General features: G+C 45.9%; 2 protein-coding genes across 12 annotated transcripts in view; one reads left to right on the plus strand and one right to left on the minus strand.

Moving 5' to 3' along the window:
- SMOC1 (SPARC related modular calcium binding 1) overlaps positions 1–3222 on the minus strand; it is a 149939-nt gene extending 146717 nt beyond the window's left edge. For all 7 annotated transcript variants that reach the window (XM_050797387.1, XM_050797386.1, XM_050797384.1 and 4 more), the window contains exon 1: positions 2863–3222. In XM_050797387.1, coding sequence (XP_050653344.1) covers positions 2863–3132 — 270 coding nt within the window. In that variant the 5' untranslated portion in view covers positions 3133–3222. The remainder of the gene's footprint in view (positions 1–2862) is intronic.
- The window catches only part of ERH (ERH mRNA splicing and mitosis factor), an 892055-nt gene that overhangs the window by 392238 nt on the left and 487177 nt on the right, over positions 1–12640 (plus strand). The window lies entirely within an intron of this gene.

Genomic DNA, 12640 nt, shown 5'->3' on the forward strand with positions numbered 1-12640 from the left:
CAGCAAATTGTGCAGGATTAAAGAAACAGCTCTGCCTCCTCAGTAATTAAAAGAATCCTGACCAACGTCCCAGGTAGCCAAGCGGCCACTCAGAGTTGAGACACTCCAAAATCAGGTGCTTCCTACATAATAGCCTCCAATCTGATACTTGATAGCCGCTGGTTTCCAGAGTCAAACAAATGTCAGGAATTTTATGAAGGAAGGCAGGAAGCAAATAAGGGGGCAAGGACTGGGGTCTAGGCCTCGGGGGAGCTCAATTAGTGAGCCAGATAAAGTTAAACTGAAAGGGCATGCTCTTGGTTTCCTAGAAAGCCAGCTGGAAAAGATGCCAATCCTTAAGCCTCTGTCACTCAAAAGATTAACAGAAGAGACTTAGGAGCGCCCACAGGGAATAATGCAACAAGCCAGATGTTTCTGCTCCTCGGATGACGCCGCTCTCAACAACCAGAGCTACACTTTTGAGGCCACCAATAAGCCATAGAAAAGAACTGGAGTCTTTGGGGATAGGTTGAAATTCGGTCATTTCCCTTAAGTGATACAGATACAAAAAAAAAAAAAAAAAATGTTAATAATTTCTCTGCAAACTCCCCTGATGTATCCAGGTTCTGTATTTCTCATCAAGCCATCTCTTTCTTTAACAGAGATGGCAGCACTCAGATGAACACTCGCTACAGCTGCATGGCGGTGGGAAAAGCACACAATCTTTCAATCCATATAAACTGGAAGCTCAGGCAAGTCGATTGGCCACCCTGAGTCTCACTTTATCATCTTCAAAATGGCTTTTAAAACACCCACCCACTTGTTCTCGTTGGAATAAGAGATCATGTAAAGTGTCCAGCCCAGATGTTCATAAGTGGTAGCTCTTGTTATCTATAAACACAACTAGGTAACCACATGCTCGAGACAGCACCTTCTCCTTGGTACTTTCTAAACACACCAAGATGCGTGTGCGCGTGTGTGTATGTTTGTGCGTGTATTTGAGTGAGAGAGAGAAAGAGGAAAAAAAAGAAAGAGGGGGAGAGAGAGAGAGAGAAGCAGCTTGGACATACACCAGCCTATTTACAATTCCTGCTTACGTTCCATCACTTCTATCAGATTAATAAACTAGAGGAGCTGGAAGGAACCTAACCATGGTGCCTGATTTCCCCTCAAGTCCCTAGCTTTCCCCTAAAGGTTGCTTCCTCTGATTCCAGGAAGCCAGGAAAGAGAGCCATATGGCTTGAGACTCTAGACAAGCCCAGCAGCAAACAAATGAGCCCCCCACCATTTGTCTCAGGGCCTCTCTCCTTTCGACCCTCCTGTGGGCGGCCATCCAGATTTCAGTCGGGGTGCTCTGGTCTGCATCTCTGTCTTGACTGTTCCTAATTATTGGAGGGAACGCATGGCTCGCCTGACCTCAGAGTTTAAGAGCTCCGAGTCCTAATATCAAACCAAGCAGCTTCATTTAAAAGGCATCCTCATCTGCATCCATAAAAGTCACTCCCGGAGCCCTTACTTGCCCCAGCTTTGGGAATGCCTGCTGTCGAGGATTTATGACACGCCCTGGATCTAATCTGCCACACTTTAACTGCTGCTGTTGCACATCTGGTCATAAAAGCAAGGGCTGGCCCAACACGGGGACAAACACTTTTCTTTCCTAAGTGGCTGCAAATCTGATCTCACAGTGATAGCTGGGCTTGGATGTAATCAACCCAGCATCTGGGCAGTCTTTAAGACTTGTCAAGCATTACAAGACTTTTCCTCCACACGACAGCTATAAAGATGATTCTCATATAGCAAAAGCTATGAATAAACAACCTGCAATCTGAACAGGTGGTAAAAGGCTAGGCCCAAGGATGTTCAGGAAAGGAACCACGAGTTGGTTGAGCCAACCTTGTTTTCGCAAAGATCCTAGCTATTTTCACATGGACTCTTAGGCTGCCAGTTAAGAAGCAATTGCCCTGACATAAACTGATGCTTGGCCAAAGATTGCCTGGATTAAGTTTAGTCGAAAGAACCACTAGGTGGTTTAATAGTATATGTTTTAAGGCAGTGAAATTCCTTATTAGACCAATTGGTAGGGAGTGTTGGGGGGATAATCTAGACCAGAAATGAACACAATGCTGTCGGTTCCAGGAGATTTTACAATGCCCTGGACAATCTGTCCTGTGCACAGAATTGGCAGGTTTCATGCCGTTCAGAAACTCCAATCAGACCAAGGTTCAACAAGTAATTCAACCTCCCAGCACTGAACCCAGGGGAAGAGACCCCTGAACATTGCGCAACTCTCCCCTCCCACCTCTCTACAGTACCCCACCTCTGACCCTCTTCCAGTGCCTGCCCGGCAGGAGGGGACATTAAAATTATCTGCTGTGGGTTTTACGAGCAGTGATCGCTTTTTAAAACAACAACACAAGGTCCTTGTGTGGCTCGCGGGTAACCTAAAACTCTCCAGGCAGAGCTGCACCCACCCCCCCCCCAACCCCCGCCGCCTGCCAACAACGCCAGCGCGCTGGACCTGGCGCAGCGTGGGACCACAAGGAAGCCCTACATGACCGGAGAGCGAGCTTCTCTCCGACGCAGGAGGCACCTCTGAGGGTCTTGAGCAAAATGCAGGGGAGAAGAGATTGGGAAAGAAAATCCACCAGTGACAGTTCGGGGGCAGGGGAGGAATGGTGCTGCAAGAAAGGGAGGGGTGGTGGCTCCAATGGGAGAAAAAAAAAAATTTCAGCAACTTCACCAACGAAGCCCGCAGGGGACCTGGTAGTAGACAGAGGACAACAGGTCTCTGACATCTCTCTTCCCCCGCCTGCCCCCAGGGATGAGTGGCGAAGCGACCTCGCCTCCCTCCGCAGGTGGGAGCAAAGCTGGGGGCGCACTTACCCTGGGGCCTGTGGTGCGGTGGCCGCGAGCCGGGGACAGCTGCACCAGCACCAGCAGCAAGTGGGGCGTGAGCAGGCGGGCGCAGCGCGCGGGCAGCATGGTGCCAGCCAGGCTGGGGAGCCGGCAGCGAGCGGGGTTCGCGGGCTCCGCGGGGCGCACAGCGCGTCTGGCTTCCTTCCTTCCTTCGCTCGGGGCCCTCGCGGCGGCGGGAAGCCGGCAGCGGTCCTGCGGCGGGGACTCGCAGAGGCTGCGGGCAGAGGACACAGTCATTAACCGCGCCGGAGGGGAGCTGGAGCGCGAGCGAGTGCTCTGCGCGCGTCGCTAGCTCCGCTCGGCGGGGCCCAGGCAGCAGCAGGTTGGACGCCTAAGCCCGGGCCATGGGAATTCCCGTTATAAACCCCCGGGAGGGGCGGGGCGGAGCACCGCGGGCCTGATTGACGGGCCAAGAGGCCTGTTGCAGCCGACCCTCTGGCAGGTGAAAGCCAATGGGAGAGGGGCAAGAGGAGCCGCTAGTGGTCAACCCCCAGCTGAGGAGCTCTGCCGGAGTGGGCCCCGGGAGAGACTGGGATAAAGAGTAACTTTCTCGTGGCACTTCTGCCAGAGGAAGCCTGAGAGAGCCCCAGGAGCCGACACCCACCAGAATGTTCATCTGGCTAATAATAATGCCTTGAGCATGTATATTTCTTAGCTCAAGTTCATGACTGTCCCAACAGCCCGGTGAAGTAGGCAGGGAAAATACTCCTAGCCCCATTTATCAGATGAGAATGCTGTGACACAAAGGCGCCAAGAGATCTGCCTCCCTGCTGCATTTGGGAAGAACAACTGGGAAGTCGCCGGATGACCCGCCCAGGGTGGGCTGTGGCGTTGGAGCGGAGAATGGGAGCATTCACTTCTTTCAAAGACTCTCCCTGGGGGGTGACATCCTGAGTCTCACAGCGGCTGTCCCAGGAGAAGTCGCAAGGGACAAGGGGAAGCGTGTGCTGGGCACTGGTCGCTGGGGAGGGCCACACACAACCTCCCAGCCCTACGGTCCGTGTGATCCAGGATTGGAACTCAGGCATCCTAGCTTCCCACTCTGAACTGGAGGGCAAGGGGCAGCCTCTCTATAGCGCAGCAGCTCTGGGAGAGGCGGGCAGAGAGGCCCTGGTCCCCTGATGGGAGAGAAGGAGGAAAAGCATAGATGAGGAGGAGGTAGTCTGAGGATGCAGAGATCCCAGAGATGGGGTAGAAAAAGGAGAGGAGATCTCTCCCGGGTGCCCGACCCACTTGGAGAGGACAGCTCAGCGGAGCTTCAGTCAGATGTTGGGGGGCTCTGCCCAGGGCCATCCCCGGAGGGCCAGCTTGGGAATGGTCACAGCTGCATCACACGGGCTCCTCAACAGAGCAAGGTGCTCAGCTGCCTTCAATGAGACTGACATCTCCAGGAAATCACAGGGATAAGGGGGGCAAAATGAAACCCAGAGCGATCTCCTTATGTGGAGAACAACCTTCAGCGCTTACTTCCATCAGTGTGGGCTACTTCGCAGGAAGGGATTATTTTCTATAATTCGATTGTAAGCATCAGTGCCACACTCCTCCTCCCTATCTGGTCTGAGAGGTCCTAAGATTAGCTCTGCTCCCTCAGAGTTTCTCTCCTGGATTCCATGAACCAGCTTCCCACCTGACACCTGAATTCAGTTTTGCCCTCTCCTCACACTGGCCCCATCCAGCCTCCACACAGCAGCCAGTGTGTCTATTTGCTATTTAGAAGCCAGTGATCCTTTTAAGCAGCAAACCGGAACTCACCATTCCCTGCTTAAACGACTTCCCCTCTCCCCAGTGCCCTCAGACGAGAAAGCCCAGACTGGATGCTGGAACAATAACAAAGTACTTGTGGTTCTCCAAACAAAAATGAAGAGCACTTCTAAAAGAATAGTCTATCTTTTCCTCCACTGGGAATGAGCGCCTTGGTCAGACTCTGGAGCTGGACAGCAGGGTTCAAATCCCCCGTCTGCCACCTAGTGGCATAGCCTTGAACAAGTCACTTGACTCATCCAGGGTCCCGTTTTTCTCTCTGTAAAATGGGGATAAAAATAGTATCCCCCTGCCGTGAGATGTTGTCAAGATTAAAGGAGATGGAGTCTTTAAAGCCTTTAAAATAATTAAGTGAAAAGTATCACAATATGGCATTTGAAGAGGACAGGACAAATGCCTCATCTCATTTTACCCTCAGAACAATCCTCTGAAATAGGTCAGACATCTCTACTTTACAGGTAGATAAGTGAATAATCCATGAGATTGTGACTTGCCTGGCCTCATTTGGTTGGCAAAGGACAAAGCAGAGACTCGAGGCAAGGTTTTTGGAGTATGATTCTGCTTCCGTCATGTGATGGCTGCAATCTTCAGTCTCAAATCCCATAGGGTTGGATGTTCCTGTGTGCTAATTGGGAATTTCTTCAGTGGTCTACAAGGTAACTGAGGCTGGTGAGCTCCACTGAGCTTCAGGGGAAGAGGATGTAAACAGCAGGGGTCAGCCTTTCCCGGAAACAGCCCTTGTGATCTGGCATCCTGGAGTTTGCCCAGCTGAACTTGTGACACTTGTCCAGTACTGTGCCCTGTGCAGCATTGATATCAATATCCATGTGTCCACCTAAGTATTCACCCTCCAGGGACTCAACAGGTTGGAACTGTTACCATCGGGCTCAGCAGTGTGGCAGGCTTTTCCTGACTCTACCACCTGGCTGCATGCACCTATCAAGCTGGTCAACTCCTTCCTGTTGCTGGAACTATTGAGAAATCTGCTGGAGTAAGTAAATATGCTTTAGATGGCCCTGAGTATCTGGCAGCACAAAGCGCTCAGGGAAAAAGCATTGCAATAGCCCTTTCCATCCCTAACACCAAATGCTGCTTTCCAGCCAGAAAGCTTATTTCCAAGTGTTCACTGGTCCAAAAATCTACATTATTCTGGATTTCAATCATGTAGCTTAGTTCAAACTATGAGTAACTGCTTTCCAGTTACTTTGCTCAGCAAGTATTTTCTTTCCCTCTGGTTGGCATACGAGGCCTGTTGTAACCATGGCCATCATTCAGATGATGCATTTTCTTCTCCCAACTCCTCCCAAGCCCAGAGAAGTTTAGGAATTCCAGAGAACCACTAGTCCCAAACAGTATCTCTCTGCCAGGCTTAATCTTCTGATCCAAGCAAAAAAGTGAAATTGACAAGTTTCTTCTTTCCCTAGAGCCCAGACTCATGGTCCAAAATAAATCTAACTATCTTGGCATCTGGTTTGTCCAGTTTCAGTCATACTCCTTGTCTTGCGGGACTTCTATTTGCAATGGGATATTTCAGTAGATGAAAAGTAATACTTTATGTCACAGATTGAGGTCTGAAGGCCTCAAATATTTAGTACTAACTAGAAATGCCAGTTTCAAATATATCTGTGTTTCTGGCCAGGTGTGGTGGCTCACGCCTGTAATCCCCACACTTTGAGAGTCCGACATGGGAAGATCACTTGAGGCCAGGAGTTTGAGACCAGACTGGCCAACATGGCAGAACCTCATCTCTTTTAAAAATAAAAAAATTAGCTGGGCGTAGTGGTGTGCGCCTGTAATCCCAGCTACTTGGGAGGCTGATGCAGGATAATTACTTGGGAGATGGAGGTTGCAATGAGTCAAGATCATACCACTACCTTCCAGCCTGGGCAACAGAGCGAGACTCCATCTAGAAAAAAAGAAAATATATTTATCTGTGTTTCTCTACAATCCAGAGGATTCTTTCCTCATCTCATATTCAGAATAGAACCTTTTCATTCATTTTTAATAAGCACTTTGATGCATCTCTTTCTATGCCTTGCACAATGTTCATTATTATGAGGGATCTTTGGATGCACACCCAGCCCTCTGAGAGGTTACCATCTAATTTAAGACACAGACCAGAGAGATACCTGGGGACCATATTTAAGAGTAAAGCCAGCTGGGCGTGGTGGTTCATGCCTGTAATCCTAGCACTTTGGGAGGCCGAGGTGGGCGGATCACGAGGTCAGGAGATCGAGACCATCCTGGCTAACACAGTGAAATCCCATCTCTACTAAAAATACAAAAAATTAGCCGGGCATGGTGGCTGGTGCCTGTAGTCCCAGCTACTTGGGAGGCTGAGGCAGGAGAATGGTGTGAACCCAGGACGCAGAGCTTGCAGTGAGCCAAGATTGAGCTATTGCACTCCAGCCTAGGTGACAGAGCGACACTCCATCTCAAAAAAAAAAAAAAAAAAAAAGAGTAAAGCCTGCGGTGTGTTGTAGGAACTCAGAGTGAGATGACCCTCTGTAGGCCTAATGGGCAGGAAGGTCTCATGATGGAGGTAGATCCTGAATGAGGCTCTGGAGCAGAGCGCTTCTATAATACAAATATATCCTGATTTCTATTTCTTCATTTGTTACAACAGCTACCAACAGAAAGAGGTACACTGTATCTAAGGTCCAAGACTTTTGTCAAAAACAATAGTGAACTTAGAAGCTTGAGACATTAAGATTCCTGGGTTCTGCTTTTAGATTTATGACTAACTTGCTGTAACCTTAGCATTAGGCTAAGGTAAGTATTATTAGTCCCACTGTGCAAATGAAGTTTACCCGCAGACATTTAACCTTACCAAAGTCACTCCTTAAGCTTTAAATACACATGACAAAAATAATTCGAGTGACAAACAGTTTAGAAATTTAGTTCTGTCTTTGGTACACAAACTCCATTCAAAGCTTCAGGCAGCTTCCTCCAACCCAGGCTCCTTCTATTATTTCTCTGTCATAATAAGCAGCTCTACCTGGTGGTACAAGAAGATTGCTTAAGCCCCAGCCATCATATCTATTTTCCAGCCAGCAGGAAGGAAAAAGAGGAAAGAAGAGCATGCCCCTCTTTTTAAGGACACCTCCCAGAAGTCACGTTTCATTTTGTCTCATTGGCTAGAACTTGGTCATATAACCAGATTCAGCAAAAAAGGGCTTTAAAAAATGTAATCCTAATTGGAGGTGACCACACGGGTATAGCTAAAATTCAAAGTTTGTGTTACTAAGAAAGGATACAATTCTGGGACACAATTAGAAGTACAGGCCATCCTCATAAGTCGTCCTTGAGTTGCCAAACAAAAGGAGGCCACAGCATTTAAGCTGTGGTTTACCTCTAGTTCTGCAGACCCAGCTCCCAGGTACTCAAAAATATTAATGGCTCTTATGGACTGAATATGTCTCCCTGAAATTCATATGTTGAAAGTCTACCAGCTCCATGTGATGGCCTTAGGAGGTGAGTCCTTTGGGAGATGATTATGATTAGATGATGATGATATACAGTCAAAAAAAAAAAGGATTAGGTGAGGTCATGAGGGTGAAACCCTCATGAATGAGATTAGTGCCCTTATAAAAGTCACAAGAAAGTTTGCTTTCCCTCTCTGCTCTCTGCCATGTGAAGATACAAAGAAAAGTTGGCCATCTGGCCTTACCAGACCCAACCATGCCAGCACCCTGATCTTGGACTTCCAGCCTCCAGAACTGTGATAAGTACATTTCTATTGTTTGTAAGCCACCCAGTCTATGTTAAGGCAGCCCGAACTAAGACATTGGCCTTTAGTGCCAGACACCCAGACTCTTCATGGCCACAAAAATTTCCTTCTGGTATTTCCTTTAGGCATGTTCAAGTAGGAGGAACTGAGAACATACTGGAATGAAGCTCAAGCCATGTGGTGCCAGGCTGGCAAGAAATAAGCCCCTAAAGAGACCAGTGGTCAGTTATGGTCACTTGGAATAATGCACATCTTGTGAAAATATTTTTGGCAATTGTCTATATTCTTCTGTTTCTATTTATTTCCCCTCCCTCTTCCACCTATAAAGGGATCTTTCTCTTCACCGGGTTGTTTTTCTGTAACCTAGTTTCAAAATTAATAATAATAGTGGTAGTAACTATGAGGGCTTAACTAATGCCAAAAATGAAGACCTTAGTATACACTCTTGCATTTACGAGGTAGGAAGCTTTATTTTCTCCATTTCACTAATGAAGACACTGAGACTGTGGGAGGTTAGATAATTTACATAGCCAGAAACAAAGAGCAGAATAAGAACCAAAACCCAATCCACCTTGTCATGAGGGTGGAAAGTACTAAAAGCTAACCTTTTGCTAAGCACTTTCCCTACTTTATCTCATATCCTCAGACCCAACTTATGAGGCCCTTATTATTGGTCCCATTGGATACATGAGGAACTGAGGCTTAACCACAGAGGTCAAACTTACCAAGGGCAGTTCTTAAATTTTGCATTCACATCCAAAAATTTGGCATCCTCTTAACCCACTTATGCCTAGTGTTCCATTATTGGAATGCTGAGCATGTGGGGGTTATTTATATCCTACTTCTCAAGGTCGTTGCCAAGGTCTGATTTTGCGATTCAAAAAATTGCAACCTCCAGCATAAATGGGTTAAATCTCTCACCCCTAACAGTCAGAAGCACATGCTGTTTTTGTGCATGCTATTTTGTTCATTGCTGAAGGCTAACTTCAATATCCATGGGTATGAATTTTCCCCATTCACCTGCTTTAATGGTCTGTATTGTTTATACAAGAGTCCAGTTGGGAAGGGGCATTTCCCTTGTATTCAGGACCAGAACCACCATGTTTAGATGTTCCAGAGAAAGCATTACCTCAACGACCTCATTCAGCCTGTGGTTTAATACTCCATCATAAATCATCATAATTTGGTCCTAATCCATGGGCATAGAGGCAAACCAGTCAATCTAACAAATTTTACTGCATCCCTACTGTGTGCCAAGCACTGCACCAGGGGCTAGGTATGCAGTGTGAACAAATACAAAAGGCAAATGACATCAAGGAACTTACGGTCTAGTAGGAAGACAGATATTAAGCAACTAATTATTAACAACTAATTCACAAGTTACAAGTATCCACAGTACTGCAAGGAGGCACAGTGTTTGGGGACTTTGTTTTAAAAGGTATGTAACCCAGTCTGGAGAGTCAGTAATAATTTTCCTCAGGAAGTGATGTTTTGGGTGGTGTTTTTTGAAATAGGGATCTCATTCTGTTGCCCAGGCTGGATTGCAGTGGCGCAATCATGGCTCACTGAAGCCTCAACTTCCTGGGCTCAGGCAAGCTTCCCACCTCAGCTCACCAAGTAGTTGGGACCACAGGTGCACACAACCACACTTGGCTAACTTTTTATTTTGTAGAGACAAGATCTCCCTATGTTGCCCAAGCTGGTCTCGAACTCCTGGGCTCAAGCAATCCTCCCACCTTCCCCTCCCAAAGTGCTGGGATTACAGGCATGAGCACTGTGCCCTGCCAAAGTGACGTTTAAGTCAAGACCTGAAGGCTGTCTGATTTAAGCTGGATAAAGCATGAGGGGAAGAGTATAGTAGGCATAGCAAACAGCATATGCAAAGGCATTGAGGTAGGCGAGAATATGCAACTACATTTGTGACTAACTAAATCACTCTTATCCATTTAACCCTTAGTAGCCCAGGAAAAATAGTTATCACCATTTACCATCTGAGTATTTTTTAAATTTTTATTACATAATTGTTCTGAAATAATTATCTTTGACTATAGAGATCAGTAACAAAGATAACACCAGTTCAAGGTTAAATAGACAGTTACTGGACAGAAGTCCTCACAAAAATATGGCCTTTGTACAAGGTCATGCTTTTTATGGTCTTTTATTATAGCTTTTATGATCAGACACACAAATATAAAAACCCACTCCTCGTGGCCTTCCTTGGCTCTATTTGTCAGGGTTTTCTTAACATTAGTGATTCCATTTTGATTCTGACAACTTTCACAATACAAAGAGAGGGTGCTTTGAGGTTTCATAGTCTCTTTCTCTTCAAAATGACTTTCTTTATATAGCTGTTCTCTTTTCATTTTCATGGTTACTGTATATAAAGAGAAGAATTAGGGCATTGTAAAAGATTAGGAGGTAAATTGAATTCACCACTTTGAAAGGAGTTTCTGTCTACAGTCACAATATCCAAGAACAAACTGAAAATCCATTTATTAAATAGGACCCAGGAGAAAATGGGAAGTAAAGTTCCATCTTTCTTGGCATTTTTTTTCTTTTAGATAAATCACATGTGCCCCTGGTGATCTGTGTGTAGAAAGTTTCTTATTGAGAACAGTTTTAAAATTCATCTCACCATACAGGTATTTTAAAATACTTTTACAAATAATTTATAGAAGTAGTAATAAAGGGATCATATATTAGTTACCTATTACTACATAGCAAATTACTCCCAAAACTTAGCATCTTAAAACAGCAAACATTTCTCATCTCATGGTATCTGTGGCAGGAATCTTGGAGTGGCTTAGTTTGGTGGTTTTGGCTTGGGGTCTCTCATGAGGTTGCAGTCAGGGCCAGCTTCATGGGCAGGCAAACTGTACAATCACAAAAGACCCCATACTTGGCTTAATACTCTGCGTTGCTGTCTTGGTTTTTTTTTTTTTTTTTTTTGGTAATTTTTGAAAGAAGAGACCCCATTTTCATTTTGCCCTGGATCACAGTCTAAAATTACGTAGCCAGTGCTGGTTGCACTCAAGCTGTCAGTCAGGATTACAGTCATCTAGGGCTGGAGGATCCTCTTCCAAGCTCACTCACATGGTCATTAGCAGGCCTTGGTTCCTCACCAGCTGTTGGATGGCTACCTCCATTCCTCTCCACATGAGTCTCACAACAGGATAGCTCACTTCCTATCCAGGGGTAGTGGTGAAAGAGAGAGTCCACCTGTCTTTCATAACCTAATCTCAAGAGTGATGTACCTTCATGTCTTAGCCTGTTCTTGCTGCTGTGACAGAATACCTGAGATTGGGTCATGTATAATGAGCAGAAACTTATTGGCTTACAGCTCTAGAGGCTGTGAAGTCCAAGATCAATGGGCCAGCAACTAGTGGGAGCCTGCTGGATATGTCATCCCGTAGTGGAAGTAGGACGGGCAAGGTTAGAGGGAGACAAACTCACTCTTTCATAACTACACCAATCCCACGCATGAAGGGGGAATGCTAATAGCCTAATCACTTCTTAAAGGTCCCAACTCTTCATACTATTTCCATGGTGGTTAAATTTTGACATGACTCTTGAAGGAGGCAAACATTCAAACCATGGCACATTACTTCTGCCATATTCTGTTGGTCACACTGACCAACCCTGGTACAATGTAGAAGGGGACTGCACAAGATGTGAATAGCAGCAGCCTAGGATCATTTAGGGCCATCTTGGAGGCTGACTACCACAGACAATGGAAGCCAGCTTTGTTAGAACTGTTAATACGAATTTAAATATAATAAACCCAAATTTTATTCATTTTCCTGTTTTTGAAGATAGTACACCTGAGGCTGGGCATGGTGGCGGCTCACACCTGTAATCCCAGCACTTTGGGAGGCTGAGGCAGGAGGCCAGGAGTTCAAGACTAGCCTGGGCAACATAGTGAGACCCTCATCTCCACAAAAAATAAAATAAAATAATAATAATAAAGAATATAGCATACCTGAAATAGAAAGCAAACTTTGACTAAAATCATTCATTCATCCAGTATCATGAACCTGGAACATATTCATCTTATAAATACTGATTCCAGATTTCAAATGTATCGTTAATTGGTTCTAACTTATTCCTTACGGTTCTTCTGTTTGTACTTGAATCATCAAGACACAATACTTTTGAAAGCTTTAGTGGCTCGTAACTTTGTTGAGGAGAAAATGCTCATCTTTCTTCCCTCATGACTGCAAAACGTTTTCATTTTTTTCTTTCTTAGGTCTACAA

The sequence above is a fragment of the Macaca thibetana genome, chromosome 7 (assembly GCF_024542745.1).
Source record: "Macaca thibetana thibetana isolate TM-01 chromosome 7, ASM2454274v1, whole genome shotgun sequence".
In the NCBI taxonomy this organism is placed as follows: Eukaryota; Metazoa; Chordata; class Mammalia; order Primates; family Cercopithecidae; genus Macaca; species Macaca thibetana.